Below are 16,896 nucleotides of genomic sequence, written 5' to 3'. Positions count from 1 at the left end.
GATTCCTGTTATAAAGTCTTTGTTGCATAAATCTCACACCAGTGCTATTTCTCCCTAAGCTGGAGAAGCAGTGACCTCCGCAGACTGAAGCAAAGCTCTAAGACTTGAACTTGGAAGGTTTTATCTAAAAGACCCTTTAATCCCCCTGTGACTTCCTCTCAGTAGAGCTTGGATAATTATTTAGTGTCAGAGAAGGGAAAAGATAGATTTTTCCTATTTTTAGTATATTAAAAAAAAGACCACTGATCGAAATGTTTTTTAAACGAATCTCATGTTACGGTTTATTTCATTACCACTACCATATGGAGGTATAATGTTGGGTTAACTATGCAGGTGAACCCTGTATTGTATCTGTGGTGCGTCTAGAACAGCATGTTTCTTAATAGCTTTTTATATGCTTCTTGGTGGTTTCTCTCCCCAGCTCACCCACCCAAGAAACCAGGCTATGCATCTTCTGTGTGCCCTTTGGAGTCCCCTTATGGCTGTCTTAAGCCAGTGGCATTCCCCAAAGCCCTAAGGAAGAGCTCTTGTACATCTGATTTAAAATATACAAAACAGGTCAAATGATTACACTGAAATCACTTACATCTTCCACTTTTTGTGGCTTCTTTTTTGTCCTCCCCCTACCCGCCCCCTCCCGGCCTTATAGGTATCTCTGGAGACAAAGTAGAGATAGACCCTGTTACGAATCAGAAAGCCAGCACTAAGTTTTGGATTAAGCAGAAACCCATCTCAATCGATTCTGACCTGCTCTGTGCCTGTGACCTTGCTGAAGAAAAAAGCCCCAGTGAGTAGTCCCTTTTATTTATGTCTCCTTTCTCTCTTCCCCCTCTTCCCCTCTGTGTGCTGGGTGCCAGGAGAATATATTGCCACCGTGTCCTTTTTTCCTTGGGTCTGTTTAATTCATTACCAGAAATTTCTTTTAATCAAACAGGATTGTATTATGGTGCCCAGAGCCTGACATGGGCCCCCATCCCGTTCCGTCTTGATGGCAGCAGAGAACCTCACAGCCCTGGCTCCTGACCTCAGGAGCCCCGCCCTGGGGACTCTGGGCCTGGGGGCAGGTTCCTGCTGAGAATTTGACTCCGCAGAGCCCTCGTTTCACTTTGTGCTCCCTTCCTCTTCCCATGTGGGGGACTTGGGCAGTCGGACCTGGACTTGCCTTCCTTCCAGATCGAGGGAGCCTGTGAGATTTCCTGTGGCAGCCTCAGCCTAGATTTAGATATCCATCAAGCCAGAAGTGTCAACACCCTCCAGATTATTGGCAGCTGCATGACCTACCAGCTCGTAATTAAACTCCTGCCTGGTCCTGCAGAAGAGATCACTGCTGGGCTGGCACTCCTCTGCTTAAATTATCAAAGTAGATACAGTCTGGTTGTATATTCTGGCATATTATATTTTTGCAGTTAAGTAATTGAGTGTAGCATTTAGATTAATCATTTTTAAGACTTCAGCCCCCATTGAGAGGCAGAAAGGACACAGATCACACTGAAATTCCTCCATGGAAGAGAAAAGTTTAAACTATACAAGAATTTGTCAGCTGCCTGGGAAAGGCTACAAGACAGTTGTTGTCAGAGTCTGGTACATATCGGCCTCACCTGTAGAGCCTGTTTAAAATGCAGTTACCCAGGGCTCATCCCCACTGGGTTCTGATTCAGTAACTTTGGAGGATGACATGAACTTCTGATTTTTGTTAATCCCTTTACTCCAGTGCACACTGAATTGGGGAACAAATGTTATAAGGAATGACCTACTCAAAAGAAACAATAAGAAATGTAAAGGCCAGCAAGTGTTTATCATATGGTTCAAGTTTTTGAGATAATATTGACTAAACAGAGACCTAAAGAACAAAAAAAACCCTGAAGGAGGCATACAGACAGGGCACCTGCCGCATCGCCTCCTTTATGGGTGGGTGCTTGTTTTGTCAGATCCAGCTATGCGGGGCTACACAGTCTCCTCCTTTCGACCTGTGAGCCTCCAGCTGGGTGAGAAGGGCGAACCTAGTGGTACAGGGGGAAAGGAGGCAGGCCATCTCCCCTGCCCCCCAGCTTCCTGCCATTCCTGTCATCCCAGCTAGGAGATGCTGCAAGATGGCTGCCAGAAGGGGATGAGGAGAAAATTGCTTGCTGCTCTGGGGCCCTTGCCTCTGCCTTTAGATAAACATCTTCCTAATCCCTCTCACTGCGGCTTATCAGCCAATAAAGATGTCATTGTTCTAGCATCTTTCTTCCCAAGAACTCAGGATGCTTTGAAAAGTAACATTTTATAAATTCTCCGTGTCTCTGAAAAATGAAAGGCAATCACGTGTTGCATAGAGGGGTAAGCTGGAGTAGAAGGGTTAGGGAAAGAACTAGAAACAGGATTCAGATTCTCCTTACACTCATACTAAGACATTCCCTTGCTGAGGAGTGTGCTTCGGGCACTGAAAGGTGAAGGGTGTAGCACAGCCAGTGTGAGAGGGAAGAAGAAAGGATGTATAGCCAACACCTCCCAGTTGCCTCTTGCCATCAGTCATTCAGGAAGGGATTAGCACACATCTCTGAGAAGGGACCACAAGTTCCAAGCCTAAGAAATGGCGAGCAGACGTGGGGCCCACTGTTTCAGTATTGACAATCCAGCAAGAGAGTCTTTTGTCTTACTTACAGACCTACTATGTGATTCTCTGTAAAAACCGCACATGTGGGTCATAAAGAGGTTTTCCTTCTCTCTCACTCTGGCTCCAGAGGTCTAGAAATTGTGACACTTTCCTGAACAAAGGAAAGTATTGCCCCAGTCAAACACTTCCTATGTCCCTGTGCCCTGTCACAGTGCTTTCCAGACCATGTTCCTCGGAGGTCTGGGGGCAGGGCAAAGGGCAGGCTTGGGCGTAAGGACTCCCCTTCAACCAGTAGAGCTCAACTATTTTCTCTTTGGGGATTTTGCATTTAACAAGTCAGCCGGGGATACCTGGGTGTCTCAGTCAGTTAAGCCTCTGACTCTGGATCTCAGCTCAGGTCTTGATCTCAGGGTTGTGAGTTCAAGCTCCACGTTAGGCTCTGTGCTAGGCATGAAGTCTACTTAAAAAAAATAAATCAAGTTAACCAATAAAAACGATTTTGCTGCTTAAAAAAAAAAAAAGATTTGAAAGTTACATGCTCACAGAATAAAATCCAGATTCCTCAGCCTAACCCTTACAAGGCTCTTCACTTCAGGTTCGTAGCCCATAATTTCCCAGCCTGAACTTGAGCTGCAGTCAAGTGTGAACTGCTTGCACACAAACACACCTCAAACTCTGTGCTTCTGCTGTTCCCATTGCCCGGAGTGCACCTCCACCCTGCCCCTCCGTCTGACTGACAGGCACGTCTGCTTCCTCAGGCTTGGCTCACTCATCTTCCAAACCCAGGAAGTGGTTTCTGTGTCCTCTGCACAGTGCCTGCAGAGTGGTCCTCAAGGAATGTTTGCTGTCTTCAGATTGAACCTAATGTGAACAGAATTTAGAAACCAAAAGTTACTCAGCATAATTCATGTTGTAAAGTGCCCAAACAAAGACATATTAACTGAATCGGCTTGATGCTGTTATTTTTTTTCTATGATTTCCAGTATCTTCATCAAATTAATTCAGTGACTTAATCTAAAAAGTTCATCTTCAAGACCACAGAATTAATCTATGGGGCTGTTTCTTCTTTTTTTTTTTTTTTTAAAGGATTAATGGTAACCCTTTTTATCTTTTGTGTCTGCTGAACCTTAGAAAAAAAGTTATTTTAACAGCACTCAAGAAATGAAAGTCACTATATTTCCTAAGTTTAGCCTGTGATTTTTATCAGCATAGTGATGTATGTTTGTAGCCGAGTTTACATCAAAAATTATTCTGGGGGCCTTCTTGAATGAATTATGGCAAAGAGGGAGAGTCTAGAAGTAGATAAGGTTTTTGATTTCTGCAATATATTTCCTTTTTCATGTTTTTATCTCTCGTAACACAAGTGTCTTGCTGAAGACTGGAAAGTGTGACCGACTGGAATAATGTAGTTGTGAAAACAGCGGACGTGTTATTAAACAGCCTTCTTTACAAAAAAGGCAGTCAGTGTTGGGAGGGTAATGAAGTTGTCCCAGTCCGCCTTGAGACATGTTTGTCAGAATTTTGAGCAGAAAAGAAATGGTTTTTAAAACCTTCGAATATGGCCAGTTTGCCGTGTTTATTGAGAAAGCCTCTGTCAGACCATTAATTTGGTCGTCATAAGGAACACAGCTCAAGTTTAACTGACGCCATATCCAAAAAGTATGTGAATAGAGGACTTGGCAAAGGGACTGAGCAATAGAGCGCCCGCAGTGAGACACGTAATTACACATACCGCAGGTCAGAAAGACCCAGACTCTGCAGCCCTGCTCCATAAATAGCAGTTCTGTGGCTCTCTTTTCTTCCCCTAACTTCTCCCTCTTAGGCTGCGTTCTCAGAGGGAAGATTTATTGCTCTGTCCCTGTGAGTGTTTAAGGATCTGGAACTTAATGACTAAATAGATACATGCCTTAGAAGAAATTTGTACATATAAATATGGACTCTCACCAGTTAGTTGAGAAAATCTGTGTATCCAGAGCCCAGAGAAATTAAGAATCAATTCTGCCTTTCCATATTGGGGGATGGGGTGGGTGGGGGGAGGCTACGTGCTGCCATTATTATTGAAATCAGTGACTTCTTAGTCTGGTTTTGCCACTCCTTAGGCTATATCTATTGCTGTTTTGAAGGATGTCACTAATCTCTAAAAGATGAATTAATTGTAATTCATTGTAACTGAACAGATACGTGAACGGCACATGGGGAGGGGAGAATGTCTCCGTATCAGAAACTACCATGGCTAAATTATCTCAGAGAAATACTTCTCCGTCCTCATACAGGGCTCAACCTAGACTTTAGATGCGGTGGGCTCTCTTTTTAAGTGCCAGCCTCAAATTCCAACACTGANCTTCAGAGACTCTCAGGCTGGACTTAAATAAAGTACCAGACTCAACCATGCCAGATCTGCGTTCATCATAAGAAGGCTATACAGGTTTCCAGTCTTTAAAGGAAGCAGCCTATCATTAAGAAATCAGATTTAAGCCTTAATAAAGTAGCTGTCGTCTTTATAGCTGAAAAGAGCTCTGTATCTCAATTAAGTATAGATAATAGAAAATCTTAAGGAAGCAACATAATAGAGGTAACCTGATTACGTTCTCTTGCAATAGTATAATTTAAAGGAAATCTGATTCTGTTGGTGCTGGCAGGGGGGTTGCTTGTTTGGGTTTTATTGCTTGCTGTTGTTTTTTGTTTCTGTTTTGTTTTGTTTGCACAAAACAGTGTTTGGATACAGGATAAGATCTCTTTGGGATTAGGAGTTAGCCACAACTGCAAGAGACTGTCAAGCCGTGGTGAATAGAACCTGCTGGATGTTCGAGATGAGATTCAGTTAAGGTTATGAGTTAAATTAGCTGGGCTTATTGGTGACCTCCCGCTTAAATGAATCTTTCTTTTCATAAGTACTTGACAAGATCTGTAAAATAGTGTATTTAATTTACTAATTAAATTAAAGCTACTGAATAATGATTTGTCCACATTGATTTAGCTTAAATAGAAAAGATCAGCATTGTTGTGATCTTCAGCAACCTTAATGGCCAAGCCAGTTAGACACAAAGGCCTCTTGTGTTTTATAGGTCAGAAGTACATAGGTAAGCCCAGGCTGTAATTGAATTGCCTCCACTGCACCCTGCAGTTACAGATTCCCTTTGCCTTCTCGTTCCATTGTTACACTGGGGCTTAAGAGAATGTTAACGCGGTAATAGGCACAGGGCCTTCCCCATTATACGTCTTGCTATCGAGCGGTTCTGCATGACTAGTTAAAGAAGATGGCAAGAAGATTAATGAAAGCAAGGCTAATACAGAAGGGGGTACTTTTGCAAGACTTCTACCGAGGAGATATTAGAGCTGAACCAGAGCTTGGCTTTTTTCTTTATCCCGTGACCTTTGAACCTGCCTTACTGTTGAGAGCTGCCAGGGAAGTCGACATTTTGATTGATGTTGGTACACGAGTCAGTCTTTCCCATTGAATTCCACATCTGCACGAAAATAGCTTTTCCAGCAGAATTCATACTGGCCAGAAGTGATAGCCAAATTGATGGCTGAAATGCTTTTATGTAGTTTTCATTTAAACCTAAAGGTAGTTGATGGTTTAATTCAGTATCCAGTTTTCATAGATTATAAGCGTTCACTTACATGTCCTTAATGGGTTCATCAACTCATGGTGAAAGACCAGTATTAAGAGTGTTCAGAGGTTTGCAAACAGAGCTCCAATCAGTCTTTATGGAGGAGTAAAAGCAGTCCTCAGACAAACCTACACCATCCTTAAAAAAGAAAAATCAGTCTGAGGGCCCAGGGTTTTGTACATAAAGCAAAGCGTCTCACTGTTTCTGGAAAGCTACACATGGGGACTGTCTGAAACCTCTCGATACCCCACCTCAGCCCCGGCTCAGAGGCTCTCCTGATCCACCTAGATGCTGAGTTCCCTGACCTTGCCCTTCGGAAGCTAGCATTCCATCGGAAAGGTCTTGTTCTGGTCTGCTTGTAAGACAGCCCCACACAGGAGCCTCTTCATGTCTTCATGTGTCCCCACTAATTCTGTGACCTTGCTTGTGGAGCTGCAGGCCTTTAAAGTGTGTGTGTGTGTGTGTGTGTGTGTGTGTGTGTGTGTGTATCTTTGAATGTGTTTGTGTGTGCGTCCCCCACCCCCTTTCCCAACAAATGAGAGAGAACAGGGAGAGTGACAAGGGGATTTGGGTTTTGTTACTAAAATCCACTTGGGTACACCCCAGTCTGTATGTTCAATCCTCTGATCCACTGATTTCTTCCTATTTGACAGGGAACAAGCATGCAAGTGCACACGCATACACACACACACACACACACACACACACACACTGATGTGACACGCATTCCGGTTCCTAAAGCAGGAAATACCCAAGAATTTTGTCATTCTTTAGTTGAGCATGAAAGAGAAGTGAGGAGGACGATAGCCACCCCTGGATGAAAGAGCTGCAGCCCCTGGGTGAGTGGGTGAATGGCCATGACTGCACCTCATGCTGTGGGCCCCAGTAAGTAAGGCACTGGCCTTTATACTCACATGGACCTGTAGCCCAGGAAGCCCACAGCCTGTCCTGAGGCTCTGTTGATTCCTAGGAGGTCCGGGTACTCCAAACATCAGGTGGATAGGCCATGTGTTTTTATTCTCTTGACGAGGACTTATTTCATAAGTTCCAGATCAAATACGGTAAGTACTGCTAGATTACAGAACACAGTGGACTCTAACATATTAAATGCCCCAGTTATTGAATTGCCTTTTCATAAGAGTACTCTGGAGCACAATCAGGAGCAGGCAGTGCCTCATCCTTTTAACAGATATGTTTCCTAGCCCTATTAAAAGGGGTCTTCATCTATCCTGTCAAAGGGAGTCTGCTGGGGTTTTTTAGTTTAATTACACTATCCAATTAAAACTCCTTGCTGCATTTGGATGCGCCTCTCCTTGGGCCTGAGTGGATATGACATTTACAAGGCTCGCCTTTCAAGCAGACAATAGTGTGATTGATGAGGTGCACATTCAGTGGAGGAGGCGAGTGCCTGTGGAAGTGCTGCTTAGTGCATTTTGATTTATTTATCATCTCCTTCCAAAACAAGGGAGCTGCTCAGGAGATGGGTTTAGGCAACCAGGGGGACCACCTCCATTTTTCCAGTTGTGTGGGAGGAAAGGATCCAAAGCAGGCCACTGAATAAAAGTGGGGGGATACTCTTAAGTGTGGGGCCAGCGTGCATCATCTACTGCCAGGCTGTATTCGTAGGTTCTCTGACCCAGTTTGGTTTCCTGTAACCTCAAGCTGTGATCTGCTGTTAACTAGGCCATCACTGTATTTCAGGGAACGGTTCTCTGGGGCTGGATAACATTGGCCAGGCCCCTGGGAACTCAGCCCTTGGGAAGCAACCCAGCATGTGTGCCATTGACCTGGTCATTATTAACTGACACCTGATGTTTGCACTAGGCATGCCTATTCATTCTCCCAGCTGCATCCTTTAGAAATCCAGCAGCTGCTGTCCAGGGGCTAAAGTCAGTGCTCAATGACTCTCTAACTCCGTCTGGCACCTTAAGCATTTAAAAGTTGCTTCTAGAATTTGGAATCAGCTAAGAGCAAGTGTGGCTGTTCAACAAAGAGATATGGAGGCATAATGGAGAACTTCTCAAGGTTGTAGTGAAAAGGCAAACCCAGCATCTTGTTCTTAACCTACTACTGCAGTTTGCCCTCAGCATATGATAGATGGGACCAGTGTGCTTGTCTCTGTAGTTCCTGGGAAAGAGGTGCTTTGGTTCGGTCTATGGTCTCTGGAAGATCAACACCCTATGAATTTAGGAGGCAGAAGATTCTGCTCTGAGCCCCAGACAGGTGATAAGAACAGCACATCTCCCATATTCACGATCATGTAGTACCAGTTGCTCATAGGAGCTGTTGGGGGCATGTTTGCTAACTACATAACATGTAAGATTGTCTGTGTTTCTGAGGAACATTGGCTGGTGCTGAGCTACCCAGTGGGTTTTCATTGTCTTTCCTGTAAACTCTCTTCACTTTTGTCCTAGGGCTTATTGATGAACAAAGAATAGTTTGTGTCCACTGGAATATTGATATCTGTTAGGGTAGAAAATATTTTGAGGTATCAACTTTTTTCCCTCCTGGGAAAAGCCACCTTTTTGCTATTAAGTTTTTGCTTAATTGTTGACTTGGGTGTTATGGACCCATAAGAACAAAACAGGTATAATGGGAAATTCGCATACATTTACATTTTCCACTTTCCTATATTTTGATTACCACTTCTTCAGATTTTTTTCTTTCTTGATTTTAACATCAGGAGAGTTCCTAACTGAGAAGAGGGTAAGGGTAGAGACTGTTCCCTACTGGAAAACTATGTGAAAGATTTCTCAGCTGGATAAATGATTGGAAAAATCTGTTTGCCTCGTCTCCTGCCAAGTTCCAAATTGTGTTTCATAATAAATAAATGGGGTGCTTAGATTTTTAAGTTATTCTCACAGACATGAAAAAAGGAAGCCATTGTTTCATTAAAATCAAAGTGTGTATTGCTTATGAGATTCCCATAGGCAACTTCCAGGACAGGGTGACTGCTACCGGATTAGCCCTTCCATCAAAAATGACTGGAAAACTGTACAAAACATAAGAAACTGTTTTCAGACACTGGGAAACAGGCGGTACAGGACTACAAGCTCGGGGAAAAGGGAAGCAAGTGAGGTGAGACTTACTATCCCTTGGGCTTTCTTCAGGGTTTCCCAAGGAGAGTAGAGCAGACTTAACCAAGCTTGGAGACAGAAACTGGAGTTGGAGGAGGCTGAAATTTACAATAAATTAAATGTGGAGAGGAGGGAGCCACACTAAGAAAAAGCTCCAGAAGACACCCTTGAATCTTTTGTTGTATACTAAGCTGTGCATGCCTGCGGTGGGGCCTCACACGCCTGGTCAAGCACAACTAGTGGGCGCTATAATCTGGAGTCCTGGCCAAGGAGAGGGGAGCTCCCAGGGCATGAAGCGGTGACTCCGGAAAGACTGTATCCTAGAAGTAAGGCTAAACCAGCCCTAGATTAAAGACTGCTCTAATCCTTGCCTAATAACCCTTTTTTTTTTTTTAGTTTTCTTTTTATTTTAGTAAGTTAACAGTGTTATATTAGTTTCAAGTGTGCAGTATAGTGATTGCCCAGTAAAGCTTCAAAAGGAGTCCTAAAAAGAATCAAAAGGATCCACAAGTCAGTTAACTAGCTGCTAGAATAAAGTCCAGTATTCTCTAAAGGATGATGACAGAAGGCAAAAAAAAAAAAAAACAAAAAACAAAACACAATGTATTGTTTATAGTGTCCAGCATTCAATAAAAAATTACGAGATTTGCAAAGGAACAGGAAGGTGTGTCCTTATAACCAGCAGGAAGATCAATCAATGGAAACAGCGGGAAGTGGCAGGGATCACAGAATTAGCAGGTGAGTACTTTAAAATAGCTATTAGAAACGCATTTAAAGATTTAAAGGAAAACAAGAACTCAAAAAGAAAAGAAACGTAAACTACTTAAACAGAACCAAATGAAAATTCTAGAGCTGAGAAATCCAATACCTGAATCAGCACTCATGCGACCAGATTAGGAAATTTGCTTAAGAGGTCCGTGTCCGTGTGCTTGTTGTCTATTGCCATATAACAAATTGCCCCAAAACTTGGTGGCTTAAAACAACAATAACATGTATTACCTCATAGTGTCGTGGTCAGGAATCTGGCACAGCTTAGCTGGATCCTTTTGCTGAGGGTTTCTCACAAGGTTGGAGTCAAGGTGTCAGCCAGGGCCGCAGTCCTCTCAAGATTCGGTTGGGGCAGGGTCTGCTTCCAAGATCACCGAGTGGTTGCTGGCAGAGTTCATTTCTTTGTGAACACCTTCAGTTCCTTGCCACACAGTCCTCTCCATAGGTGAGCTCACAAGATGGCAGCTGGCTTCATCAAATTAACCAAGGACATGAGAGTACTAGCAAGGAAGAAGTCACAATCATTTATAACCTAATCTTAGAAGTGGCTTAGAAATACACTTTTGCTCTGTCTTACTTATCAGAAGTAAGTCACTCGGTCTAGCCCACACATAAGACAAGGAGATGACATAATACAAAAAGCAGGAGACAGGATCATTGGGGGCCATTTCAGAATCTGCCTACCACAATCAGTAAACGTTAATAAGACTGGACAAAAAAACTAGTCAGGCTGAAACACAGAGACAAAAAATTGATGAGAAGAACAAACTGGAATAATATCAAGTGTTCTAACATACAGGTAATTGAGGTCTCAGGGATAGAAGAGAAAACTATTCCAGCTTTGATTTAAAATACCAATCCACCAATCTTGGAAGACCAGTGAAGGCCACACAGGATAAATACAGAGAAAAAACACATCAAGGCACATCATAATCCAATTGCTGAAAACCAATGAGAAAGAGAAAAATTTTAAGAGCAGCCAAAGAAACCAAGAATGATTGCTGACTCCTCATCAGAAATAATGCAATCCAGAAGACAATGGAGTGACATCTTTTAAAGTACTAAAAGAAAATCTGTCAATCTAGAATTCTGTCTATATTCAGTGAAAAGATCCTTCAGAAATGAAGGTGAAATAAAGACATTTTCAGAAACTCAAAAGAAGGAATGTGTTGCCGTTAAGCCTTACTACAAGAAAAGTTAAAGGCTGAGTGGGGGAAAATGCCAGATAGAAACTCAGATCTACGCAAGTTGCCCTCAAACTGTCATTATTAGCAACTGCATGGAATGAACCAAGAAAAAAGGAAATAAGCAAGAGAGAGGGGCACCTGGGTGGCTTGGTCGGTTAACTGTCACACTTCAGCTCAAATCATGATCTCACGGTTCGTGGGTTCGAGCTCCGCATCGGGCTCTGTGCTGACAGCTAGCTCAGAGCCTGGAGCCTGTTTCAGATTCTGTGTCTCCCTCTCCCTCTGACCCTCCCCTCCTCACGCTGCCCCTCTCTCTCAGAAATAAATAAAAAACATTAAAAAAATTTTTTTTGAGGAAATAAGCAAGAGAGACCTGTTTGAGCAGGGATTGGCAAACTGTGGCCCCAAAGGTAAGTCCAGCCTACCATCTGTGAGCTAAGAATGGTTTTTATAGGTGAACATTTGCAATTGATTTGATGATAGGGAATTCTAACTTTAAATTTCCATTGAAGCAAAGTAATTCACCACCCTCAAAAAAATTCTGTCCTTCTCTTTGGTAGAGCTGTATTATATCCCCCAAAAATGCATCTGATTATTATATTTCACATTTTGGCAATAAAAAATGTAGAAAATTTTTTCCTCTCATTAAGTATCTACAAAATATCCTTAATTTTGCCTCTTGGCCTGCAAAACTTAAAATATTTACTATTTCCTTTTCAGGAAAAGTTTGCTGATCTTAGAGAGTGGAAGTATAAAAAGACAGAGGGAACCTACCATGTACTAGGCAGTGTCCCCATGTACTTGATATGCACTGTTTAATTTTTATAACAGCTATGAGGTTTTACATACATTTATTATAGAATTCTAGATTGGTTAACTTTATCCTAGCAACAACACTGTGAGGCTGATATTATTCCCATTTTATAATACTGAGGAAACTAGGGCTCAAAAAAGTTATTTAACTTGTCCAAAGTTATATATATACAGTTGACCCTTGAACAACCTGGGACATTAGGGGCACTGACTATGTATACCTTTTGACTCCCCCAAAACTTAGCTACTAATAGCCTACAGTTGACTGGAAGCCTTATGATAACAAACAGTCCATCAACACATTTTCTATTTTGTGTGTATTATATACTGTATTCTCACAATAAAGTAAGCTAGAGAAACAAAAATGTTAAAATCATAAGGATTGCTTGTGAAAATAACATAATACTTTACTGTCTTTGTTGGTACCATAAGTGTATAGACTCGTTGAAAAAAACTCTAGCCACAGTGAACCCACACAGTTCAAACCCATGCTGTTCAACGGCCAACTGTAGAAACGGTAACAGAGGTTTCTATTCTTCTCTCTGCCACTGACACGAAGCCAAGGGACCTAAACTTCTGTGCTGCTTTCATGGAAGGGTGTCCGTAGCCCCAAGTCAGACTCCGTAAAGTCTTATCTTTTAATACATTTCGACCATGCTTGATTATCTGGGTTTTATTCCTAAAGAATACTAAATGCAGAAAATTGGAAGAGGGGGAGAAAGAATGACAACTTAATAACGACGGTGAGAAGTGAAAACTTAGAAGAGTTGACTAAAAACAAAACAAAAGAAAAACTGTTAAGAAGCAATCCCAGAACTCAGTAAGCAGAGTAGTATGGCAGCATGGAACTGTTTTGTGGCAAGACTTAGAGCCTTTTGAACCCTGCTGAAGAAATCATTATATTCCATACCTAAAGATGAACATAACACAGGAATTTATTTTCCCTATACTCTGATACAGGAGGAAATTTTGTAATGTGGAATTTTAATGCTTAAAATTGGAAAAGGTTTCTTTGCACCCTAGCTGTCTACTTTAAGGATCCTTGGATAGAGGGGATTTCGTGTGTTGTGATTTAGCCTCCCAAGAATACTTGGAAACTCAGACTTGTCACAAACTGAGGAAGCGTGTCCAGATACAAAACTTGTTTCTTTCCTATCTACCTCTCTGAAAGCTAAAGGGTAAAACTCGGCCAGTACTGGATTACTGAAATTGTCGTATATTATTTTGTTAGAACAACTTGCACATGAAGGATCAAAAGACTCCATAAACCATTGTTCTTAATTCATTTCGTAACGTACATGTAAGCATTTCTGCTGCGTGTGGGAGTAGAAGACTTGTCTCAAGGAAAAGCACTTACCGGTTGTGTGAGTTGCAAGTTGACCTAGCCGCTGATCTCATGGACACCACCTGTCGTTGAAAGAAAGACTAACAAACCATGGTTATTCAAATGTGAGTATTTGGCAGACATTTTCCTGAAAATGAAGGAGGGAGGCCTTTCACCTGAAGGAAAACAAGTGATAATATTTGGTTGCGATGATGAAATTTAAGATTTCAGGTAACAGTTAGAATTTTGGAAAACTTGTATCTATCGCTGGGCTTCGTTTCTCATAGCTTAAAGACTTTTCTGATGGGATCAGTGGTGAATGTGAAAGAATGGGATTTTCTTGTGATCCTTTTTGTATAATGAAACGTGTCAGCATTTGAAAGACCTGCATAACTCCATGACCCAGTATTTTCCAGACTACTACATGATGTTACAAAATCATTCAAGAGTAAAAGGGTCATTTAAAGTGCCGGACCAAAAAACAAAACATAAACAAATTGTCAGACCAGTGGATTTTAATGTAATAGAATACAGGCTTATTAATGTGGTTTTAGATTCCACAATGCAGCCACTCTAAGAAACTACCATTTATCAAGTTTGGTGTAGTATCAAAGAAGAATATTTGCAAAGAAGAATATTAAAATATCCTTCCCTTTTCCAAAAACATATCTGTGTGAGGCTGGCTTTTTTTCATATGCTTCAGCCAAAACAATATATCACAGCAGACAAAATGCAGGAGCAGATAGCATAATCCAGCTGTTTTCTGTTAATATTAAAGAGATTTCAAAAATATAAACTAATGCCACTCATTAGAATGTTTTTTGGGGAAACACTAGGGTTTTTGCATTTAAAACATACATTGTTTATATTCATGTAATGGGTTTATTGTTATGTTCAATGAACTAATATTTTTTAAATTTCTCAGTTTGAATTTCAAATGCAATAAATATTGATGTAATTCACACATAGAAAAGCTTTTTGGGCTCTTCAATAATGTTTATGATGTAGAAGGATTCTGAGACCAAAGTTTGAGCACTGCCAATCTAGGGTCTTGAAAATCATCTTTCTTTAAGATTTTTAATGTTTTATTTATTTTTGAGAGAGAGATAGAGACAGCATGAGCAAGGGAGGGTCAGAGAGAGGGAGACACAGAATCCGAAGACAGGCTCCAGGCTCTGAGCTGGCTGTCATCACAGAGCCCAACGCAGGGCTCGAACCCACAAACCGTGAGATCATGACCTGAGCTGAAGTCAGAGGCTTAACCGACTGAGCCACCCAGGAGCCCCAGGTCTTGAAAATCATCTTAAGAAGTTTGTTTTTCACTGTGAGAATAACAGGAAATGGAGCCGGGCAGCATTTTAGGGGAGCGGCGTGGCCAGGAGTGTATAAAAAAAGGACTCCTGTGGCTGATGTTTGGATCTGAAGAAGACATGGTCAAAAGTATGAAAACCAGAGAGGAGGCAACTGATGGTAGGACCTGGGTGAGGGCTGATGGCCACAGGATGGAAGGGGGTCAGAGGTGACTATGTGAGAACTATTTAGGAGACCGGATGCTTGGAACAGTTTTGGGTTTTAAAGGAAATGTTGACCGAATCAGGACATGCACTGTCGGCCATGGGAAGATGACAGCTCTCCTCACTGACTGGCTCTGAAACTCTGGAGAAAAGTCTAGGCCATATTTCTGCTTCAAAATCACCATGAGTAGTAATTAAAACCTAAGGAGCAAACCTGAAAGAGGAAAAATGCAGAGGTAGAAAGAACAAGGATCGAGCATAGGACTGGGAAGACTACCATTTGAAGGACAGATGAGGGACAAAATCACAAAAGAAAAACGAAGCAGGTTGGCTGGAGAAGTCTATGGTACAATCTGGTGACCGTGGTTCCATGGAAGCCCAGAGAAGAGAGGAGTTCAGGGAGAAGTATCAAATACAGCTGTGAAGCCAAGCCAACTAAAAGCTGAGAAGTATCTACTGGACCTCTCAATATACAGGTCACAGTGACCTTAGCAAGAGTGTTTTCAATAAATTAGAGGAAGGAGGGGAATCACATTGCCATGGGAGTTTTTATAATTAGAGAGCTTTAATTATGGTTATACAGGAAGGAGCCAAAGAGTGAGAGAGAGAAGGTTTGAAAGATGCAGGCAGAAGTGTAAGTAGGTCAGACAAAGCCCCTGCTCTAAAGGTCAAAGAGGTCATTACAGTCCCCAGTCCTCTGCCACTGTAAGAGCCCTGGGGGACAGGCACCAGCCTTTGCCAGTTGAATTACATTGACCTGAAGCTGCCACAGGCAGCTTGGGACTGCTGCTTATGGTGAAGACTGGATCCAGAGGGGGTTTGCAGCCCAGAAACCAAAGAATCCCAGCCCATCCGTTTCCCCAGGACCTATAGAAAGGCACAGCCTTACCTAAAAGAACTGTATTTTCCCATTTGTTTCCCCCAAGAAATCCAGTAAGAGCTTTCTACTTCCTTACATGCCAGATGAACCAGAAAAGATCAGACCTTGGAAACACTGTTTTAAAAAGTATCCATGCTGCACAGCTGCTATAATTTATAAATATTTGTTTTCCCTCCTTGAGTCCACAGTGGCAAGGAGAGTGAATTTTGGCTAGGATGCACAGATTTGCAAGGAGGCCTTTTAGAATTATAAAGACAACAAGGGGTTGGGAGCCCACCCGTAGAGTTTTGAATACTATTTCTGCCACTTCCATATTGGATAATCTTGGGCAATACAAATTACAAATGCCTTAAAACTCAGTTTCCTCAAAAACAACCCAATTCAAAAGTGAGCTAAGAGCTCGAATAGACATTTCTACAAAGAAGATACACAAATGACCAATAAGCACATGAAAAGATGTTCAACATCATTAGTCACTACCCATTGGGATGGCTATTATTAAAGAAAAAAAGGAAACGAATTTTAGAATGTGGAGAATTTAGAACCTTTGTGCAGTCCTGGTGGGAATGTAAAATGGTGCAGCCAGCGCACAAAAGTTTGGCTCAGAAAGTTGAACACAGGGTTACCAAATGATCCACCACTCCCTCTTCTACCTATATAGACTCAGAAGAATTGAAAGCAGAGGCTCAAATAGATACACATCAGTGTTCATCACAGCACTGTTCACAGTAGCCAAAAGGTAGAAACAACGCAACTGTCCATCTCCAGGTGAATGGATAAAAATGTGTGTACATAAGCAGGAGCATTACTCAGCCTTGAAAAGAATAAAATTCTGATACGTGGTACACCACATGGGTGAACCTTGAAAACTATGTTAAATAAGCCAAACCAAAAGGACAAATACTGTATGATCTGCCTGCTGTGTGTCACCTAGAATAGGCAAGCTCACAGATGTGGAAAGTAGAAGAGAGAATAGAGAATAAGCAGCTGGGAGAAGGGAGAAAGGATGTTACTATTTAGTGAGTACAGTGTGTCTGTTGGGGATGATGAAAAACTTCTGGAAATGGATAGTGGTGGTGGTTGCAGAACATTGTAAATGTACATAACACATCTTCATTTTGCA

The 16,896-nt window shown here is 41.9% G+C and overlaps 1 protein-coding gene across 8 annotated transcripts in view; it reads left to right on the top strand.

Moving 5' to 3' along the window:
- The window catches only part of MAPKAP1 (MAPK associated protein 1), a 238,696-nt gene that overhangs the window by 210,707 nt on the left and 11,093 nt on the right, over positions 1-16,896 (top strand). For all 8 annotated transcript variants that reach the window (XM_077768234.1, XM_077768238.1, XM_077768233.1 and 5 more), the window contains one exon: positions 650-787. In XM_077768234.1, the coding sequence (XP_077624360.1) occupies positions 650-787 (138 nt within the window). The remainder of the gene's footprint in view (positions 1-649; positions 788-16,896) is intronic.

Source organism: Crocuta crocuta, unplaced genomic scaffold, assembly GCF_008692635.1.
Source record: "Crocuta crocuta isolate KB4526 unplaced genomic scaffold, BGI_CrCroc_1.0 scaffold35, whole genome shotgun sequence".
Classification (NCBI taxonomy): Eukaryota; Metazoa; Chordata; class Mammalia; order Carnivora; family Hyaenidae; genus Crocuta; species Crocuta crocuta.
Note: the sequence above shows the minus strand (reverse complement) of the source record. Positions and strands in the feature narration are given on the sequence as shown.